The sequence below is a fragment of the Hemiscyllium ocellatum genome, chromosome 3 (assembly GCF_020745735.1).
Source record: "Hemiscyllium ocellatum isolate sHemOce1 chromosome 3, sHemOce1.pat.X.cur, whole genome shotgun sequence".
Taxonomy (NCBI): Eukaryota; Metazoa; Chordata; class Chondrichthyes; order Orectolobiformes; family Hemiscylliidae; genus Hemiscyllium; species Hemiscyllium ocellatum.
This window is the reverse complement of record NC_083403.1, coordinates 116,886,580-116,908,971: the sequence shown is the minus strand read 5'-3', so window position 1 is coordinate 116,908,971 and position 22,392 is coordinate 116,886,580. Positions and strand designations below refer to the sequence as shown.

The 22,392-nt window shown below is 39.5% G+C and overlaps 1 protein-coding gene across 1 annotated transcript in view; it reads left to right on the top strand.

Moving 5' to 3' along the window:
• arhgef10 (Rho guanine nucleotide exchange factor (GEF) 10) overlaps positions 1–21,967 on the top strand; it is a 280,448-nt gene extending 258,481 nt beyond the window's left edge. Inside the window, exons 28-29 of the mRNA XM_060853056.1 lie at positions 14,553–14,675; positions 20,816–21,967. Of these exons, the coding sequence (XP_060709039.1) occupies positions 14,553–14,675; positions 20,816–21,348 (656 nt within the window). The 3' untranslated portion in view covers positions 21,349–21,967. The remainder of the gene's footprint in view (positions 1–14,552; positions 14,676–20,815) is intronic.
• Positions 21,968–22,392: the final 425 nt, after the last annotated feature.

Here is a 22,392-nt window from a genome sequence, read left to right as displayed (position 1 = left end):
AACTTTTAGTGGGTACATATATTCTTTCATGGGATGCAGTTAAAAATTGCACAACACCAAGTTATAGAGTGAATGTGAGATAGCATTGAGGAGAGTTTGGCACTTATCCTGGTGGAGTAGAGAAAATCATTGATCTTCTTGTGATACTGATGGCCATTCCTCTAGATATGGTGCTGATCCAGGTGGCAATCTCAGAACATTTTGCCTGGGCAAGGTGGCGCGGCCTCCTCTTCTGGCCCTGTAGCAAGAGGTCTGTCTTCCTCTGGACTACCCTGTCCATTAGAACCTGTAGGCTTCTGTTAGAGAGTGATGGCACCACTTTCCCCTTCTTGGTCAACTCCAAAAAGATTGACCTTTGAGTAGAAAAGCTTCAGAAAATCAGGGCTTGTATATATGCATGCCAGCCTTTTAAATAAAATAGAATAGTCATTTATTGGCACTTGTATTTTTTTACAAAAAAAAAGTGAAAGGTGTTTAAGTCACTGTACCACAGTGCCTACGTTAGTAACAGAAGTAAAAAAATGAAACATGCACCAAAGATGCTGTCACTTGCTGGGTATTCAGTGAGTGGTGAGTTCTTCTGATAATAGCACGTCGTAGAATGTGGCTCACATTGGCAGATTGTTAATGAGAAAAGCTTAGTAAAATGTAGAAAGAGGTCTCACTCAGGCTCACTGAGAGAAACCCTCTGTGAAACCCAACAAAAAAGACAACTACAATTAACTCTGTCTAAACCCCTCTTTATTTTATAAACTTCTATACGGTTGCCTGTCGGCCTCTAACACTTCAGTAAATAAAGTCCCAGTCTAGAGCCAACCCCTTTCTTTATAACTCAGAGCTTCCATACTTGGCAACATCCCCTGGTAGATCTCTTCTGAACCCTCTCCAGCTTATCAATACACTTCCTATAATTGGGCGACTAAACTGGACACAGTATTCCAGACAAGGCCTCATCAATGCCCTGCACAACTTCAACAAGACTTCCTAACTCCGATACTCAAAGTACTGAGGAGCAATGAAGACAAGCGTGCTAAATACCTTTTTAACCACCTTGTCTATATGTGACATAAACTTCAAAGAATTGTGTACCTAAACCCCTAGGTCCCTCTGCTCTACAAAACAACCCAAGACCTTTAATTGTATGAGTTCTACCCCTGTTTGTTGTACCAGAGAATTATTTCTGTTCTTGTCTTTATTCAACACTGCAGTAGTATTTATGTATCTTTTTGAAAATAAACAGTTTCAGTTTTTAAGGAAAAAAGTTTGCAGAGTAGGTTCTGTCTTCTTGTAATTTACATTAAAAAATTATTTAAAACAGTTCAATTGCATCACGTATTAATGTAATGTTCCATAATTAGGTGTAGATTTTTAAAGCTCCCATTCCACTCTAGACTAACAATCTCTCTAATCCACAACCTCAGAAGATCATCTCATGATGCACCACAAATTCTCTCAAGGCAGGTAGTTTTAAAGGCTATTTAGCTATTCATCCAGGAGGAGATCAAATTATAGCATCAGACTGTCTCTTAATTTAATCACAGATGACCAAGGCAACAATGATGTAAGATGTAGATCTAGTCCAGAGTCTTGTTTTATTTGTCCTTGTAGATAATACAGGATAAGGATAAATTGCAACAACACTTCTTCAAAATCACAATAGGTAGAATGAATGCTGGAGAAGTCCATACAGCTTGAGTGGACAATCTTTGTTGAATGGCCAATTCGTGTTCCGTGCATTCTCCTGTACTCATATAAGGGAAATCATTATAGAGCAGATGTCCAATTTGGAAATCTGTTCATCTCATGTCGCTATTTTTCAGAAGTGTATAAGAATCAGTTGTGTCCGATCCTGAATGAGGCTATAGACTATGCAAAACTCATTTGTGTATAATATGGCTTTAGGAAAAGCATGGATCTGGTTCAGTTGCTATATCACTGATATCACAAGAGGTTATCTGTTATGTCACAGTAGAGTCATATTTCATTTTGGTTGTGAATTCTCTGAAAGTTACTTTAACTTCTTTTTCCATTAAATTGTATAGAGTAACAAAATGTTGATACTTCAGTTGCAGATGTTTCCTGTCTTCTGAATTTCCTTTGATTTATAAAGCATGTGCTGCTTCCTGTTTTTTTTAAGCTAATTTTATCATTTAGCACTTCAGTACTATCCATATGTAATTACTGGTACTGTAGGTCTTTTGTTTTATCTTTCAGTGCATGCTCTGCTTTTGAAAGTAAAGTTTAGATATGTAAAGATGTTTAGTTTTGAGGAAAGATATTTCAAGTTCAAAACATTTCTTTTGTGTTAAGTATCAATTCAACCATGAAGTATTTTCCCTTAGATTGCTATTGACTTCACTTTTACCATACATTTACATGCTCTTTGATACCACACTCCGTCAAATGATGCACTCAAGTAAATAATAAACATTTCAAAACATCCACCTGAGTGGTAAAGATAAAACTATTAGAAGTGCAAACTGATCTTGGTTTGACTGAGCAATCTAGTTAGGAACTTCAGTAAATCAAATGACTATCTGCTTTCCTTAAATTTTCGTACGTGTTGTTGGTGAAAATGTATTAAAAAAAAGACTCGTACAAATGTGTACATGTATAATGCACCAGTTACATTTTGTTTTCAATTCTTAAACACAAGAATGTGAACATTTCATAAATAACACACAGACATCTCCTGATGTATCTCTCATTCAGATCCTAATTTAAGGAAAGTCTTTAGAGCCTGCGATGACCTTTGCTCTTTGCTGAAATTAAACTGTGCTACATTACATTTATGACATTAGGCGTGCCTTTAGAATATTTATATAGCCTTGTGCTCAGTGACCCAGATCTTCACTCGTGTTTTCTAATTCTTTTGCAGTACACAGCCTTCATGTTGCTTGATCACCAGATATCATAGATATTAGCCATGTATTTGAGAGGTTGTGAAGCAGCAGGGGACAGAGTTGTGGTTCAAGGAAATCCCAGGGACTTGGGTCATACTAATATTGATGGCAGAATCCCATGTTCATTTTCTCCTTGGGGACACTGCCCAGCAGCCAGACAAGTTGACAGGCTAATTGGCTGGCTGGCAGGAAGGTTACAGCCAGACCTATTGGGGACTGGCCTTAATAGTCAAGTGGTTTGCTGGGTGGCAGAGTTGGCCAACAAGGAGATACCAAGGTGTTGGTGCTCAGTCAATGACGATCACAAATTGCACTGGTGAGGAGAGGCTACGATCGGTAGAAAGGTGGACACAGGTATTCTTGAGGGCCCTGGTGGGGAAGCTATCCTCTCCTCTTGTCTCACACTGAGTGATGTAAAAAGAATCAACTTGCAGGAATTGCCTTCATTTCACTGCCAATTTCCCAATGTAGGAGCTTAACTTAAAGATGATAATGTAGTGTCCATCTCTCTGGAACAGGGGAGAAAGATCAATTTAACTCATTTATTTTTCTTGCCTTCTGTGAGTAAGCAGAGATATTTTAATTTTACTTTAATTTGAAATAGACTTTGTGTTTTCTGGTCCATTTATTTGTTAAGTTCAATTTTTAAAGTGACCGGCAACAGACATCTTTTAGAGTTAAATCAAAATTGGTTTATTCATGTATTTGAACCTGGGGGTAGTGCTGGGTGGCTGGAACATTGTGATTTTGTGTCACATTGCATACACTTCACAAGCAAGCAACAAAGAAGAAAGAAAAGAAACAGTTTACAATTTTAAAAAATGAATATTAATTCACATCTGCAAATGTGTTGCTGGTCAAAGCACAGCAGGCCAGGCAGCATCTCAGGAATAGAGAATTCGACGTTTCGAGCATAAGCCCTTCATCAGGAATAAGAGAGAGAGCCAAGCAGGCTAAGATGGTTGTTATGTCAGATCCTGAGTAAGGTATCCTGTAGGTGTTCTTGTATCTGTGAAGTCAGATTCAGGTAGGTTCAGCAATCCAAAGAAGAGGTTACACAATTCCTTTCAAAGTTGATAAAAGTACCACAATATGAAGTTGTAATACTGAAAGATTTAGTCCATTCTCAAGTTTCTGGATCCAATTTACAAAGCACATGATCAGTAGCAGCTATTTTTAGTCCAACAAATTTAATTTTAAAATAAACAAAGAAATAAAGCTTTTAAAATATTTTATGCTCTCTCTCTCTCTCTCTCTCTCTCCGGTCTTGTGGTCATAATGGGCACAGTTCACAAACTTCTGTTGTGAAAATGGTGACACAAGCCAGTAGGCAGGGCACATGTTTCTCCCTCCAGTTTTTATTTTATTGATCTCCTGCCCATTGTGGGTTAGTGACAGATATTAGAAGCAATCTAGATTGCAACATCAAATCCAGCTCTTTTGAATTTGTGTAAAAGCAATTTATGTTTACTGATCTCATGCAAGGATCTTCCTTTATTGACCACTCCTTGCAGTGGCATCCTTAATTTAAATGGCATTAAATTGCTGGTAACATTGAATAAAGTTCATCTTCGATCTACAGCAATAGAAATGGTGCTGGGGATACACTCAAGTCAGCTGATTTTTTTTCAAAACTATGCAATCATTCAGGTAAGTGGCGATTCACTTGGGAACCACAAAGCATGTATTTTAAGTATAGTACTTGCCCTGACAGGATTCTACAATTAATTTGCTGGCTACATTTTCAATGTTGGCACGGAAATCAATCATGGAATATTCTCATTATCCCTTGTACCTGGTTGAGTCAATTACTGGTCTTGTACTTTTCAGAAGGTATCACTGAAAGACACTCTCTCTTCCCACCTTTCTCCTTGGCTGAAAGCCTATTGGGTTTTTTTGTAGCATCCCATATTTTCCCTGTTCATCAACCCCATTCGTGGCTCTATGCATTTCCTTAAATGCCTCTGCTACCATTTCACAACTCAATTTATGTCCATGTTCAACGCAACAAAATGTGAACAATATCCAGGCTTGGGCTGACAAGTGGCAAGTAACAGTTGTACCACCCAACCTCCAGGCAATGACCATCTCCAATAAACAACAATCTAACCATTGCTCCTTGACATTCAATGGCGTTTATCATCACTGAATCCCCTACTATCAACACCCTGAGGATTACCATTGTCCAGCAATTCAACGGGACTTGCCATGTAAACTCAATGGCTACAAGAGCAGGTCAGAGGCTAGGAATACTGCAGTGAGTAACTCACCTCCTGACTCTCCAAAGCCTGTCCATCTACAAGGCACAAGTCAGAAGTGAGATAGAATATTCCCCATTTGCCTGAATGGTGCAGCTCCAACAATACTCAAGAAATTGACACCATTTAGGACGAGCTGAAAATGTGTTGCTGGAAAAGCGCAGCAGGTCACGCAGCATCCAAGGAGCAGGAGAATCGACGTTTCGGGCATGAACCCTTCTTCAGATTCTTGAAGGGCTCATGCCCGAAATGTCGATTCTCCTGCTCCTTGGATGCTGCCTGACCTGCTGCGCTTTTCCAGCAACACATTTTCAGCTCTGATCTCCAGCATCTGCAGTCCTCACTTTCACCATTCAGGACAAAGCAACCTGCTTGATTGGCACCACATCGACAAGCAACCACTCCCTCCATGGCTGACGCTCTGTAGCAATAGTGTGTACTATCTAAAGATATACCACAGAAACTAACCCAACACCTTTTAAACAGCACCTTCCAAACTGAAAACCACTTCCATCTAGAAGGACAAGAGCAGCAGATGTGTGGGAACACTACCACCTTCAGGTTTCCATCCAAGCTACTCATCATCCTGACTTGGAAATATACCCCTGATCCTTCACCATCACTGGGTCAAAATTCTGGAATTACCTCACTAAGGGCATTGTCAGTCATCCGACAGCACATGGACTACAACGATTCAAGAAGGCAACTCTTCTCAATCTTCTCAAAAGCACCTAGGGACGGGCAGTCAATACTGGTGAGCCAGTGGTGTCCATGTCCCATGAGTGAAAGAAAAAATGCAAAGAAACATGGACAGTTGTCCCAAGAACCACCACAGCAGACACAATTCTAAGCCTGTAATAGTATTACTGGAGTAATAAATATTGGCAATATATGAATTATTCTGAGATGAACAACCGAATCACAATTACCATGTTAATCACAGCCACACTAACAACACAGAAGCAGGCCATTCGTCCCATCATGCCTGCCCCACCTCTCCTTAGGAGCAAATTACTCATTGCCACACCCCACTTCTCCACTGAGCCCTGCGTATTCTTCCTTTTCTGATAATCATCCAATTAACTCTTGAAGTCTCAATTGTTTCTACCTCCAAACATATAAAGCTTTTGCATTTCAGATCCTAACAACTTGCTGCATGAAAATGTTCTTTCTTTGCTAATTACTTTAAGTATGGGCCACTTGTTATCAATTATTTGGCAACTTCATACACTTTTCACTGTACTCCTGTACTTCTGCACCTTGATCAAATGTCCTTTCAACTTTCCTTTTTTTTCCACAAAAACAGATCCAGACTCCTCTAATCTGTCAATTTAATTGAATTTTCTAATCCCTGGGACCATTTTTATGATTTATTTTTTTCACCACTCAGAAAAATTGTGCACACATTAGCTTAAGTGTAATGCCCAGAACTGGAGATAGTACTCCATTTGAGGACAAGGCACTGCATTGCATATGTTTAACCCTACTTAATGTACCTGCAAATAAAAGCTAGGACAAATACTGTATGTTTTACTAATCACTTTTTCAACCTCTACTGCCATCTTCAATGCTTTATGGACCTATACCCTGTCTCTAGATCCCTCTGCTCTTGTACCCCTGAGGGAATTGTGCCTTTTGTCAACTCTCTGTATTTTTCTTCCCAAAATGAATCACATCCCAGGGGTTAAAAACTCCTGATGTTTTGCAATAACTCTAGCTAGAAACAAAGCTTTGAGCCATTTGTGGGAGACTTTCCTTTGTCATGTGTGCAGGGAGCCATTCCCTAGCCGAGCTCCTTCCCAGGAGCTTCCCAGGAGCTCGGCTAGGGAATGGCTCCCTGCACACAATACCGCTACTCTTAGCTGAATCAGGATTCACCTTATCAACTGTGAATGGTACAGCCAATCAGATAACATGCTCTTGTCTCAACATGCGTTTTTTTTTGTATGAATCTTCATGGAATGAGGGCATCACTGACTAGACCATTATTGCCTGTCACTAATTGCCCAGTGGGCTGTTAAGAGTCAACCATATAGCATGTCGGCCAGACCAGTAAGAATGGCAGTTTCCTTCCCTAAGGGACATTAGTGAACCAGATGGGTATTTCCTGACAATTGACAACTTATTCCTGGTTATCATTGGACTCTTAGTTCCAGTTAAAATGCAGCCCATCGGTACAGCCAGGAAATCAGATTTTGTTTTCTTCTCAAATGCCAAAGATAATTTGTTCAAGGGTACTGTGGTTGGGAATGGAACTTAGAAGGTTCCTCCTCCCAGGACACTTAGTGGCAAGTACATTCACTGTCTTCTGGAAGTGAGATGCCATTCTCCTCTGTCACTCCTGATCCCATCCATATGTTCCTTCCATTCCTGCATGGGTCTGCCTGGGGAGGTGGGGGAGGGAGGTATTGGTGGGCGTGATGCCAGCAATTTGTTTGGAATTGTTAGCTGAGGAATTTCAGATGAGGTTTGTAGTTGGCCAGAATGGACACCTAACCCTAATAGGTTGTGCCTACCTTTGCTGTCCACCTTGGTCTTCCTAACCCTCAAACCAGCCAGTGTTGACTTGTCAATCACTATTGTTCTTCTACCAGAAAAATAGTAATCAGCATGTGTGGATGTATCTGGTGAAGAATGCTACCATGGTTTATACAAATCACCATAGTTTGAAAGCAATTCATTGTTTGAAGTGGTTTGCAATGTTTCAATGAAATAAGTGCTGTTTAGATAGCAGTGCTCTATATCATAATATGCTTCAGTATGATATTCAGGACTGTAAAGTATCCTTCAAATTGACATTAGAAGACACAGCCTCTCAAAACTTGACCAGCTTGCATTTATGTTATGGAAAAGTTTCAAGTTTAATCACAACAATTTGCAAATACTTTACATTCACTTCTTTTTTCACAATATCATTGAAAAATTAAGTATTAAAATATTTTTTGAAACACATATTATGAATATAATTTGGCAAAACAGAGGAGCTGAGACCCAAAATGTTGACTGTTTTTCTCCATGCATGCTGCCAGACCTGCAGAGTTTCTCCAGCAATTTCTGTTTTTGTTGGAAATCAGATATTAGGTTTAGATGGATTTTTTATATTTTACTGACTTTTGCTTATGTAATCTTCCAAACTATTTGAACAATAAGATGAGAATGCATTAGATTTGGAGCTGATACAAGTGCATGACAAACCAGTCGGTATTTTCACAATAAACAGAAGCCACATGAAATTCCACTTGACACAAATGAGAATAATGTTCTTGCCTCTATTGAATGAGTACAATGTCAGGAATACTGTATTGACTATTATACACAGGACATAAAATGCTGCATTAAAATATTTCTACTCCAAATTCAAGCTAGCTTCTTATTGGGAAAACTTTAACTTGCATTCGATTTGAGGAACATAAATTAATCAATCTTACTGATGTGACCTGTGGCGAGATTTCTTCAGAATTGGAACAGGGGTCCAACGCGACCGATCTGGATATGAGAGACATCACCCTTCTTGACCTGAGCTTCCAAGGCACAGAGAGGGGAAGCAGAGAGAGGGAGCAGGTGTAACCAACATGCAGACTTGTGATTGACCTGTGTGGTTCCTTCTCCGGCAAGATGCCTCCTGGCAGTGCCCTGTCTCCTTGCAAGGATGGGGCAGGTACGGTGCTTGCCAAGTAACCCATCCCTCTGTTACCATACCTTCAGTCCTGAGGATCAACTGTGGCAATGAAGTGCAAGTGTGTGCACATCTCCAGCAGACGTTGAGGGTACAGACAAACAATGGTATTCATGAGGCAGCTGGATCGCCATAGCGAATCTGCACTGCTGCAGCTTTTGGGTAACCTAGCAAGGTTTCCCAAGTGGGTAGGCAGCACAGACATTACGAAGTTTTAGAGGTGTATAACGTGGAAACAGACCCTTCGGTCCAACCCGTCCATGTCGACCAGATACCTCAACTCAATCTAGTCCCACCTGCCAGCACCAGGCCCATATCTCTCCAAACCCTTCCTATTCATATACCCGTACAAATGCCTTTTAAATGTTGGAATTGTACCAGCCTCCACCACATCCTCTGGCAGCTCATTCCATACATGTACCACCTTCTGTGAAAAAGTTGCCCCTCTCACCCTAAACCTATGCCCTCTAGTTCTGGACTCCCCGACCCAGGGAAAAGACTTTGTCTATTTATCCTATCCATGCCCCTCATAATTTTGTAAACCTCTATAAGGTCACCCCTCAGCCTTGGATGCTCTAGGGAAAACAGCCCCAGCCTGATCAGCCTTTCCCTCTAACTCAAATCCTCCAACCCTGGCAACATCCTTCTGAATCTTTTCTGAACCCTTTCAAGTTTCACAATATCTTTCCGATAGGAAGGAGACCAGAATTACATGCAATATTTCAACAGTGGCCTAACCAATGTCCTGTACAGTCGCAACATGACCTCCCATCTCCTGTACTCAATACTTTGACCAATAAAAGAAAGCATACCAAACACCTTCTTCACTATCCTATCTACCTGCGACTCCATTTTCAAGGAGCTATGAACCTGCACTCCAAGGTTTCTTTGTTCAGCAACACACCCTAAGACCTTACCATTAAGTGTATAAGTCCTGCTAAGATTTGCAGCACCTCGCATTTATCTGAATTAAACTCCATCTGCCATTTCTCAGCCCATTGGCATATCTGTTCAAGATCCTGTTTTAATCTGAGAATAACCCTCTTCGCTCTCCAATTTTGGTGTCATCTGCAAACTTATTAACTAAACCTCTTATGCTCGCATCCAAATCATTTATATAAATGACAAAAAGTAGAGGACCAGCACCGATCCTTGCAGCATTCCACTGGTCACAGCCTCCATTCTGAAAAACAATCCTCCACCACTACCCTCTGTCTTCTACCTTTGAGCCAGTTCTGTATCTGCGCATCATCTGGAAACATTCTGACTCAACAGGGCAGCCTCACAGTGCCAGTGTTCCTCTGGCTGGATAGTAACCTTTTAAAGATAGCGTGGATGTAGCGTATGCCAGTCTTGCAGCGGATATCCTGTGAGTGGCAAGTTATCTTGGGAATGCAGCTGGAATCAAACAATTGGAATGGTGGACACCGAGGGGTGAGGTTGGTAGTTACTGAAGGGCATTTTGTAAGATACAATGAGAAATCTTGCCAGGCCTCTCAGCAGATATCCCTCCAAAAGATTCGATGCAACTTGCATTTAGGGAGAGAAACTGAAGATTCTGCCTTATTCCTCTTTTGTGAGGATATTGATTCGTGTTAGTAATGTCTCAGACATGATTGTTGTATTTGAAAGTACTTCAAAATTAGATCCTCCATAGCTTTCGGTATCAGGATTTCGCTTTCTGATGTTGGAAACTGTTGGCATTTTACCTGGAATGTGCGCAGCTGCTATTCAAGGTAAAAGAAAAAGAGCAATCTTTCAAATATAAAAGCACAAGATTAATCAATGTATTGTAGATGATAGGTTGGATAAATGGCTCATAGAAATTTCAAACAAAACCAAGGAGCACATTTCTCTTGAGAGTAAAACTAAAAGATAGATTTTTTAAAAAAGATTAGATCAAATTAAAAATAAAACATTTACAATGCTGAGGGACTATGTAGAAATACAGTTTTATTGCAGCCCCTTAAGAGAGAAGAAATAGGTTAATGAAAATGGTTTGTAATGTTGGAATAGCTTATGCTACTTGTTAAATTGTGTTAAACTTTAATTAACACACCGGTAGTAATTTCTCTCTCGTGATTAGCATTGGCACATTTATAACGTGTTCTGCATCATTCAATTACTTACTGTAGAATTAAACTTTTACAACTGATTCCTTTGAATTGTTTTCTCCACTCGGTTAAAAAATGCAATTATTTTTGTTTGACCTGAATTTCATTTTGTTATTATTGGCAATCTTGCCTGTTTTGCTTGGTTAATCCAGATCAAGTTTTCAATATGTGAGATGATCTCCTTTGAAATTGCTTATGCTAAATTAGGGATTATAGTACCCTCTCCTCACTGATGTTGACTTAATCAGCATATTATTCAGGGATGTTCTCTGAGTATAAGGAAAACATACCTTAAAAAGAAATCATCCAGTTGTAACAGCGATCTATATCATAGAATTATACCCACAGAAACAGGCCCTTGAACCCATATGTCTTTGCCAACTGACAAACACCCAACTGTTCTAATTCCATTTACCTGCACTTGGTCCATAGCCTACTATGCCCTTGTTTTTTAAGTATTCATCTCAATCTGCTTAAATTTTGCAGGAGTATCTGCCCCCACCGCTTTGACAGAACGTTCAGTATTTTAACCTCCCTGTGGATGAAAACATTCTTTCACATATCTTCTCTAAATCACTTGCTCCTTGCCTTAAGCTTATTGCTTACTGGTCTTAGACATGTGTGCCATTGGGAAGAGATGACTTTTTCATTAGGCTGACTGTTCAGATATTTTGTTATTTTCACCAACATTTATGGAGTGTTTCTCATAAAATCCCTACAATGTGGAAACAGGCCATTTGGCCCAACAAGTCTACACTGAACCTCCAAAGAGTAACCCACACAGACCCATTCCCCTACATTTTACCCCTGACTATTGCACCTAACCTACACATCCCTGAACTCTACTGGCAATTTAGCTCGGCCAATTCACCTGACCTGCACGTATTTGGATTGTGGGAGGAAACCTCATGCAGACACTGGGAGAATGTGTGAACTCCACACAGACAGTCGCCTAAGGCTGGAATCGAACCTGGGTCCCTGGCGTTGAGAGGCAGCAGTGCTAACCACTGAGCCACCGTGTCACCCCATGGTGTTTTCTCACAATATCATCCCACATTAGCCTCAATAACTATCTACCCCAATCCAAAGTGCTCCTCTCGACCAAAGCTAACCCAATTCTACCACTTACCATAGCTGGATGAAAGCACTATGGTGTAAACTCTAAATAAATTGGTGTCTCTGGTGGCACCAGTTGAGAAGTTTATACCTGGTCAAGAATTGGCAGTCCAGAATTGCCCTTTTCTGTTGACAAATGGGCGCAAACCAATGCTTCTCACCACACCAAGGCAGCAGAGTTGATGTTTACTTGCACTTACAATAGCACATTACTACCCCATTTGCCATTTAATTGCCAGGCCACACGCCTCACCAGTTCATATGCACATAACGTCATACAGCCATCTTCTGCTAATCTTTCCCCAGTGCCCACTCTAGCCCAGCATCTGATCATTCTTCACTGTGGGGCCATCACATTCAGGGAAACCTTCAAGCAACACAAAAGAAAACTTTCCTTTAAAATCACTGAAAGCAAAAAAAAACAAACAACGGAGCATTCACCTCTTTCCCAGAATACAATCTGCCTGCTTGTTGAGCAACAGGTATTCGATAGTGAATGAGTGATCATTCCACCTAGCTCACATCTAGTGAAACTGTGTGTCAAGCAAGTCCTGTTTACCTTTAGTGTGCAAGGCAGCTGCACAAGGCGATATTTCTCTTTAAAGGTGAGCAAACAAGCAAACCTGCAGTGTAGTACTTTCCATTCTGTGAGGCCATACCTGTTCCCGTACTCAAATTGTAGCGGCATTGCAATGAGTAGTGTCAATCACTCCAAAGTGCACCTGGCAAAGCAGAAACATACTGTGAGTCGATTAATAATGTGCCATAATGGTGTGGATTTGTTGGACACGAGACATAGTGTACCCTAGTACATTAGTGCTGGAGCTTGTAATGAAAGAGGTGCAAGCTGGAGTCCCCAGGTACCTGCTCTGTCAGGAATTCTTGGCATCCAGTTTCGATCTGGTGCATGGGAGAGAAGGAACCTGCAATCAATAGGATGAGAATCAGTGTTAATCGAGGTGATAATGAGCAGTGACCAACATTAATTGGCATCCCACAGCTCCCCAGTGAGAATCTTGTTTCGACACCTGTCATTCTGTTAGAAAAATGGAACCGTTGTTCCCAATGTTTGGAAAGTGAAAAATCAATCAACACCAGGTTATAGTCCAACATGTTTATTTGGACGCACTGGCTTTCAGAGCGCTACTCCATTAGGTGGTTGTGAAGTACACAATTGTAAGACACAGAATTTATAGCAAAAGTTTACAGTGTGATACAACTGAAATTATATATTGAAAACGATCTGGATTGTTTGTTAAGTCTCTCAGCTTTTAGAATGACCATGTTGGTTTCAGTTCTTTCAGATGTAAGGGTCAGAACTTTTTTTAAAGTTACATTCTCAACTGAACTTTAACAGTAGATGCCATGTCAGCTCAGATAATGCATTGAAGGTGTGAGGTTCAAGTCTGTCTGTGTCCCAATGTTCAGACTGATTCTAAAAATAGCATTTACATCATCTTACATGGATTCTTGCTGTTTTTAACTATACCCTGGTGTTGTGTGATTTTTAACTTTGTACACCCCAGTCCAAAACTGGCACCTCCAAATGTTGAGAAAGACCTCACTGGACTTTTCACTTGATTTTCATAGCAGGCGATATCATTTAGAACCTTTGATGTTTTCACATTCCTAGCTGTTTATTGGATTTTTTTTCGGGTTTTTTTTCCCCTCATTTTTACTTAATACATTCACCACCTTTTCCATCATAGTTTGTTGCAATTTTCTATGTGTGGCTTTTGAGGTTCAACTGAAAATATGATGCAAAAGTTTGCCATCAAAATGGGAGGCCACAAGCCTCTACAGACAATAGGAATTGATAAGTACGCCATAGTACTGCCATCTTGATCTTGCCTCAATAATACAGAAATGCTGTAAGGTCACTCCAGTAATTTGCACTTGTGCCATGTCATTCACAACCTCAAGATGTTGCTGAATTAACTATATTTAATAAAGTACTTTCTGACATATACTGCTGTCAAGTCAGAATCAGCACTGAAAGAAAAATGACTAGAAATGAAACAAAATCTAGCTTTAGTCACCCATAATAGGCCAACAAATAAGGAGGAAATTGTACAATGGGTTCTTTGATGTACTGTTCTCTTTTGTAAAAATGCTCAGAGTTAGGATGGTGTACAATAGGATTTTAGTTAATGCGTAAAACAAAACTGAAAGAAATGTGGATACTATAAACCAGAGACATAAACAGAAATTGAAGGAAAAACTCGGCAGGACTGCCAGCAACTGTGGAGAGAAATCAGAGTTCACGTTTCGGACCCAGTGACTCTTCCTCAGAACTCAAGTTTGAGTTCTCAACTTGAGTACTGAGGAAGGGGCACTGGACCTGAAATGTGAACTCTGATTTCTTTCTGCAGATGCTGGCAGACCTGCTGAGCTTTTCCAGCATGTAGTTAGTGGGGCTCTGCTGCAATTTTGTTTTTATTTTGATTTAACATATTTGCATGTTTATTTTTGTCTAATATTCCAGGACAGCAACGGGTTACTGTGACCAGTCTCCTAGTCTGTCATGGGCTACTGTTGGTTGGAACCAACCTGGGTATCATTGTGGCTTTGCCAGTTCCTCGATTGCAGGGCATACCTAAAGTTACAGGTGAGAATATCTTTGACTGGAGCCGATTTTTTATAAAAGTTGAAGATGATGTAGCTTCCGATTCATTCATGGGATGTAAGTGGGTTTAATGCCTATTCTTAATTGCACTTAAGGTGATGGTTGGCTGTGTTTCCTCTAAGTTGCATGACTATGCAGTGATTCTGTGCACAAGTAGATTAATTTTAAATTATTGTACATGCACTCCAAAAAGAATACTGAATGTTGATAGTGAGTCACCTTCTTAAACCACTGTCTTCTATATTATAAATGTATTTCTACCATGCTGAATCAAAGATTCAGGACTTTTGATCTGAAATCCTGGATAGTTGTCAATTGAAGTATGCATGAAAATAGCCATTTGGAATACAACTGTCATTGAAATAAGGGACTTGACTCAAAATTTTTAAAAATGACTCCTTAATGTCTGATTTGGACTGCCACATGTTACTTAGATTAGATTAGATTACTTACAGTGTGGAAACAGGCCCTTCGGCCCAACAAGTCCACACCGACCCGCCGAAGCGAAACCCACCCATACCCCTACATTTGCCCCTTACCTAACACTATGGGCAATTTAGCATGGCCAATTCACCTGACCCGCACATCTTTGGACTGTGGGAGGAAACCGGAGCACCCGGAGGAAACCCACGCAGACACGGGGAGAACGTGCAAACTCCACACAGTCAGTCGCCTGAGGCGGGAATTGAACCCGGGTCTCAGGCGCTGTGAGGCAGCAGTGCTAACCACTGTGCCACCGTGCCGCCCACAATATAAAATTTAAGAAATATATTTTACTAATATTGCTACCTTGAAGGGGCTGAGTAATTTAGATATTCAGCAAACTGGATAAATAACTGTCAGAATGTAACAAGATAGACAGCCCGAGGAACCAACTGGCACTTCTGCCTGTGACTATGCCCTGGACTGAATTGGCCCAAAGGGCTCAGAGGGAGTGTAACATGAAGCAGCAAGGTTATCCTAATGTTAGAAGGTACAATTAGAGGCCATAAAGTGAGACCATATTCACAAAAACCATATTCGGGTGTTGCTTTTATCCCTCAGTGGTAAGTTTGTAAATGTGTGAGTAGGAGACTACAGAATGTTGCAACAGTGAAAGATGCCAAGAGGAAGTGGCCAAAGCAAAATGTTTTTTAATGCAGGGCAGGGCAGGGCAGTCTGTACATGTGCAAACATGTGCTGCTGACATCAGTGTGTGTGCTGCAAAGCGTCAACACATTCTGAAGCATACCATGGCCTGCTAACATCACTGGCCTCATCTGCACATAGGAGGCAGCAGCCATTTTGACATTCTAAGTAATTGCTCCATTTCCATAAACCTTTAGGAAATGCTGATGTAAAGGTAATAACAATGTATCTTGAAGAGTGTGAGTGATTACCTTTCTTAGCATAAGCTGAATAGTAAATTTTCACGAGGGAAGGTGCATTATGGGTAAGGGAGTGACAAGCTGACATTAAATTTGGGATAATGTGTCTTCTGGATGGTAGAAACAAATGCTTTTTGGACTGAAGGATGCTGAAGATTGGGCGAAGATAAATTTAATGTTGGCCATAATATTTAAGGGGAAATTGATGATTTTTCTTTTTATGAAGATCACAAAGAACAGCGTGGATAAGGAAACTTCAGTCAAATAGGTCACCTTTCTTTTTTAGATTATAGAAAGTATGGAGTTAGCTGAATACTTCTGAAATCTAGTCCTGACAGAAATGAAATGACCCCTGGAGGACTGTGGTATTAAAGAGGAAGTAATTGTATCCTGAAGCAATCAATATGGCATTGGAGTACATCCAGCCACTCCTTGCAGTACTACTTGTATTAGCTGATTCATAACTTTGTGCCTTGAATTGCGAAACAATCATTATCAGAACATACTTTATGATTTTCTGGAAGCTTTATTAGTGTCACTAGTGTATATGTATCGATATGTATGCAACGCTTCATTAAAAATGAATCCAAAATTGCATATAGAAATACTGCAAAAATATTTGGAAGAACAATTGCATTTAGGAACATTTCAGAAAAGGATGTGCTGAGATTTTTAGATGATAACCCAGGAGAAGGAAACCCTGTTGCAATTTATGCAAATCAAAATTCAGAGTGTGGGTGTGGCAATATACTGCCACACAGTTTGATAATGCTAATCTCAACAAAATAGTAAATGCGAGCAAAAGCAATAGGACTTCAAGAATAAGCAGCTACAGACAATTGCCTGAGAGTAATCATAACTGGGATGTTTGAAATGTTGTAGGTGAAATTTCAGCCCTAATGTATGACACTACCAGCTAAGACCCTGAAGTGGACATAAACTTGGTCAGTACTGACAACACCCTCCTTTTCTTTCCTTGACAGACTGCGTTCAATATCACCATCCCCACCTCCTCTTGCCCGTTCATTGCTTCATGCTGTCAACCCTATCATCTGTCCTTCCCCAGATCTGTCTTCCAATTCTCCATGCCCCCAAACACACTCCATCACTCTCCTTCACCAAAAACTCATCCCTTCCTGTCATGAGGCCTCCGTGTAAGAGTTCATCCTCCTCCTTCCCTCCTTTTTGAATTAACTTTAAACTAGGAATCCCGCTGACATTACACACAATTGCACAAAATGATTGTGTTTGTGAATAAATAGAACATTATTGAAAACAGTTTAATGTTAATAAATATTCATGGTATTTAAATATATTCCAGTATGAATAGGTAAGTGTAATTTTCAAGATGCTGCATGTCAGCCTGCATAGGGAAATCAAAATTCCCAACCTGCCTAGTAAATTCACCTGTGTTTCACATTCTTGTTGGCTCCGTAAAAACCCTCATTAGATACTAACAGTCTCCTCAAAGTCACCACAAGTGCTCTTCCTAATGTCCCAGTTGCCAGATTGAAATTCTTGTTATATCTTCCTAATGAAACAACACCCCAACCCCAACCATCCCATCCCTTTCAGCTTTTCCAATCAAAGTAGCCCAACTCATTGTTAGGCAGAGGTCACATGACCCTCTTATTCCTCCATTTTACTCTGTTAAATGATATTATTGAATAATGAAGATGGGCCAATTAGCTGCTGCCTAGTTCCACGCCACTTGGTTCCTATGTTTCTGTTAAGTGACAGTGCCATAAATAACAACCTTATAAACTTTGTGTTTAGAATAGCTCTTCTGTAAAGGATGAAACAAAGGGATGAGTTTTCCAAAGCAGTATCCAAAATCTAACAATTCATAATACACTAAATATTTTAACAACAAACTACGATACACAGTATGCTTATTACTCTTTTCCTATCTGTCCAGTTTCAAAATATGCAATCCGCATTGTGCTACCTGCCACCATCAGTGGTTGCACTGATTCTGTCTCTTAGAATAATTGTTTAGCTGCTTCACCAGACAAAGATGTGGAGACCTCATCCATGAATGCAAGATCCCTATAATCCTCAATGTTTTCACCCGTAGTACATAGATTCAAAACTATTGGTTGTTTGTGATCCCACCTATTGGTGCAACATTTTCTTTCAACCAGGTGTGCTCACAAGTGCTAATAGTTTGAGCTTGTTTCCAGCATTCTACCTTCACATGGCGCCTCATGTCAAAAGATAACATATCAGTCCCTTCCAATCATTTTTATTGTCCGTACTGTATTTCTTTTTACTGCCTGGGGAACCTTTGTCTTTTCATTTCTGTTTTCCTTCTCATGATGATTAGTGTCCCCTGTTCATTATCATTTCTCATATCCCTCAGCTTCTGTGTGGGTTTACAAAGGTTTACTGCCACCCCTGTGTTTGTGACCTAATTTCTAAAAAAAAAAGCCATATGATAGCTTCTCGCATTTTAGAAACTTCAGTCTTCCAAGTTTTCCTTCGCAAACATGTAAGTTGACAATCAATTTCTAAATATTTGAAGGTTTTGTTTTTGTTCCCTAGTTTTACTTAATACAAAATGGAATGTTCTTATGACATCGGGCAACTTTGCATGAAAAGTTGGGAAATAATCATTTTACTCAGAAATAATGCTTCACAGTCAAGCAGCACATGTTACTTCGCTACAAAACCAAGTGACCAAGTCTTTGAATGAGAGTACGGCAGTTGATGTAGTTTATTTAAATTTCTGCAAGGTCTTCAATAAGCTTTCACTTGGGAAACTGATAAACAAAGTGAAAGCTCATTGGGTCCAGGTTAACTTGGCAAGGTGGATCCGAAATTGGCTTCGTGATAGGAGGCAGAAGGTGATGATAAAAGGCTGGTTGGTTGACTGAAGCCTGATGTGCCAAAGGAATCAGTGCTGGGTCCCTTATTTTTTGTGATATTCATAAGTGATGTAGATGAGAGTGTAGGAGGGATGATAAGTTTGGGGATGACACTAAGATTGGCTGGGTTGTTGCCAATGAAGAGGAAGGTGTTAGATCACAAGAAGATATAAATTGGACAGATGGGCAGATCAATGGCAATGGAATTTAATCCTGGTAAATGTGAGGTGGTGCAGTTTGGAAGAAGGAACAAGACAAGGGAGTACTCAGTGAACGGCAAGACATTAGGAACCTCCGAGGAATAGAAGAATAGGTTAATAATGTAGTTAAGAAGGCATGCAGGACACTTGCCTTTATCAATCATGGCTTGGATTATAAGAGCAGGGAGAGCATCTACAGTTCTGTACAGAACTTTGGTTAGGCCACAGCTGGAGTGCCATGTGTAGTTCTGGTCGCCACACTATAGGAAGGTGTGATTGTACTGAAGAGGGTGGGAAGGAGATTCACCAGAATGTTGCCTGGGATGGTGCACTTCAGCCAAGAAGACAGGCTGGATAAGCTCAGGTAGCTTTCTTTGAAACAGAGAAGATTGAGAGGGCACCTGACTGAGCTGTATAAGATTGAGTTTTTGGAAGGGGCATAATTTTAAAGTGGAAGGCAGAATGTTTAAGACGGCATTTGAGGAAAATTTGTTTTCACCCAGAGGGTGATAGGGATCTGGAATGCACTGCTTGGAACAGCAGTTAAGGTGGGAGGAGCCTCAAAATCTTGAATGAGTCCATGAAGTGTCATATGGCCCTAGAACAGGAAAGGTGATCTAATGTAGGTAATAGTATATTTTTGATGGTAGAGACTTGTTGGGCCAAAGGGCCTCTTCTGTACTGTATGGTTCTAAGAAAACTTGTAAAGAAGTCATTTATTTTTTCGAAAATTAGAGTAATAGCAGAGAGTGATTGTTATCTGCTTAAGATTCATTAGAAAAGATCTCAATGATGATTTTGATCAAAACTCTTTAGACCTAAGCTAAACCTTTGCTCAATAGGATATTGTGTTTAGGAGTTTTTCAAAATAATTTTGTTTTCTGTTTAAATAACTGATGAGATGGAGTTAACTAAATTGCTAAAGGGCATAAAAGAACTTTAGTATCATTTGTAACAGTGTATCAATTAATTTGAATTAATCACATTCAATTTGTCTGTGTAGATTTTCTGACTGCTATGAATGTTGCATCTTCACATCTGTGACCTTTTCCTATGCAGTAGTTACTATTTATTTTATATTTTGTCCATGTTTCTGGAATGTCCGCACATAATGAAGACTTCTCGCTGTCTTGTTTGTTCCCATTTTGTCAGTATGTTGTGGTACAAGTAAACTGTGGTATGTAAGCCATGCAAATTGTACAACAAAGTATACAATCAAAGATGTTCTACTGTTTAGGATAATTGTCACTAATGGGATACAATATTCAACTCATTCACTTTTTACTTACTCTCGTTTCTGGGGAACAATGTTCGGAGTTGATAGCTTCATGAATACAGTGCTTTACAGCTGAGATGGAAAATAAATTTGTTTAACATGAAAATGTTATGATTTTCAACTAAGTGTTTTGTTAGACAACATTGCTTCAAAGCATGTCAACCTTGTTTTTATAAAACAAGGACAAAATAAAACTCTTTCTCTTTCTCTCTCCCTCTCTGTACCTAACTCACATATGAATCAAGCAGATCTATTAGTGCTGCTACCTTACATTATTACTTTTTCAACAAGTGTTGATCTGCTTTCTTTTTATGGGTATCAATTAACCTAAAATTCTGTGCTATTTTGGATTACTGTCGAAGCATTTTACTCGCTTTGAAACTTGACATATATTGCTTCTCTCCACAATCAGGAAGGGGAATGGTGTCCTACCATGCACACTGTGGTCCAGTCAGATTTCTCACTATGGCTACAGCCACTGCCACGATGACGAACAAATATCCGTCACTTAAAAGTCTGTCACCTCCGCTGGAAGGTAAAGATGGAGAAAAGACTGGTCATGTTGGCTCTCAAGCGGAATACTCGAGCTCTTCATGTGCACCTAACAAAGACAAAGGAGTTTGGCTTGGAGATAACTCAATATCTGTTGTCCAACACAGCAGTATATCTTCATCTACAGGATCTCTGACCTGTTCTCATCAGTCCAGTTCACTGGAACATGGCCCTGAGGACAGCACAATCTATGAGTTCTTGAATGACCCTAGTCTCTCAAGTAAAGCTAAAAACAGTGACAGTGAAAGGACAAAGAAGATGAAGATGAGTTCTGTATTGGTCATGTCTGGAGGTCAGGGACATAAACGACTGAACAAGAAGTCCAAACAGCAGCGTCAAGATGAAACCATTTCCACTATCATGATTTGGCAAATTCCATTGTTAAATTTATGAGGAGTTAATGGCCTTGTCCATATCACTTCTTTTGATATCTATAATCCTTTTTGGGATCTTTCTTGTAAGATAACATAGAAAATGCATAAATGTTCTTGTGTATTTTGAACAGCATGTATTGTAGCAGCTTAATACTCACAGCATGTCAGTCTGCCAGCCCATCAATATTTGCATTGCCAATGTTGAACAATTTGTGAGATCTAAATGTGTACTTCAAAAATAGATTAGATTCCTATTCAATAAATAACATGTTTCAATAGTTTATCAACACAATCTTAAGGCACATTGCTTCAAGATTTGCTTTAATTGGTTTGGAGAAATTGAACTTGTAGGTAACATATCCAAGCTTTGCCTGCTGTGAAAACTGAGCAGATTTCCCACTAAATAACTTAATTTTACCTTCTCCTTGGTTGAAAAATACTTGTGTGTCAATTTTTCCAACTCCATATTGTGGCATGTTTTTCTCAGACATACATTTTCTGGAAATCTGCCAATGACAAATCCCAAAACACTGCAGGAATACAAAGGAATGCTACCACTTTTTCATGGGAATTACAAATACTACAGATTTATTTCATGGAATAAATGAGATTCTTGCACAAATTAGATTGTTGAATAAGCTACTGAAATGTATGCATTTACAAAAAAAATTCTTGAAATTTGGAAAATATACATCCAAGTTGACCAGCTGATTGAAGTATTTTTTTTACAGTGTTTTTTTTATAAGAGCCATATTTGATACTGCTTCTGACCAGTGCAGAAATGTCTATTGTCATTTTGGAGATAAGTTGTATTGCAGACATTGGTGCACAGTCGAGCTAATACATTTAATACAGACAGTTAATGATTTGCTGGAGACGCTCATTAGTAATAATTATATAAAAGTTAGCTACTTTTGCACAAACTATTACAAAATAAGCTTATACAGTTTACTATTATTTACAATATATTCAAGTCTTTGTAGATAATTTTCAAATGTATTTGTGAATCTATTTTATATGTTCTTGAGTAATCATAATTGTTAATTAATTCAATGGGAATGAT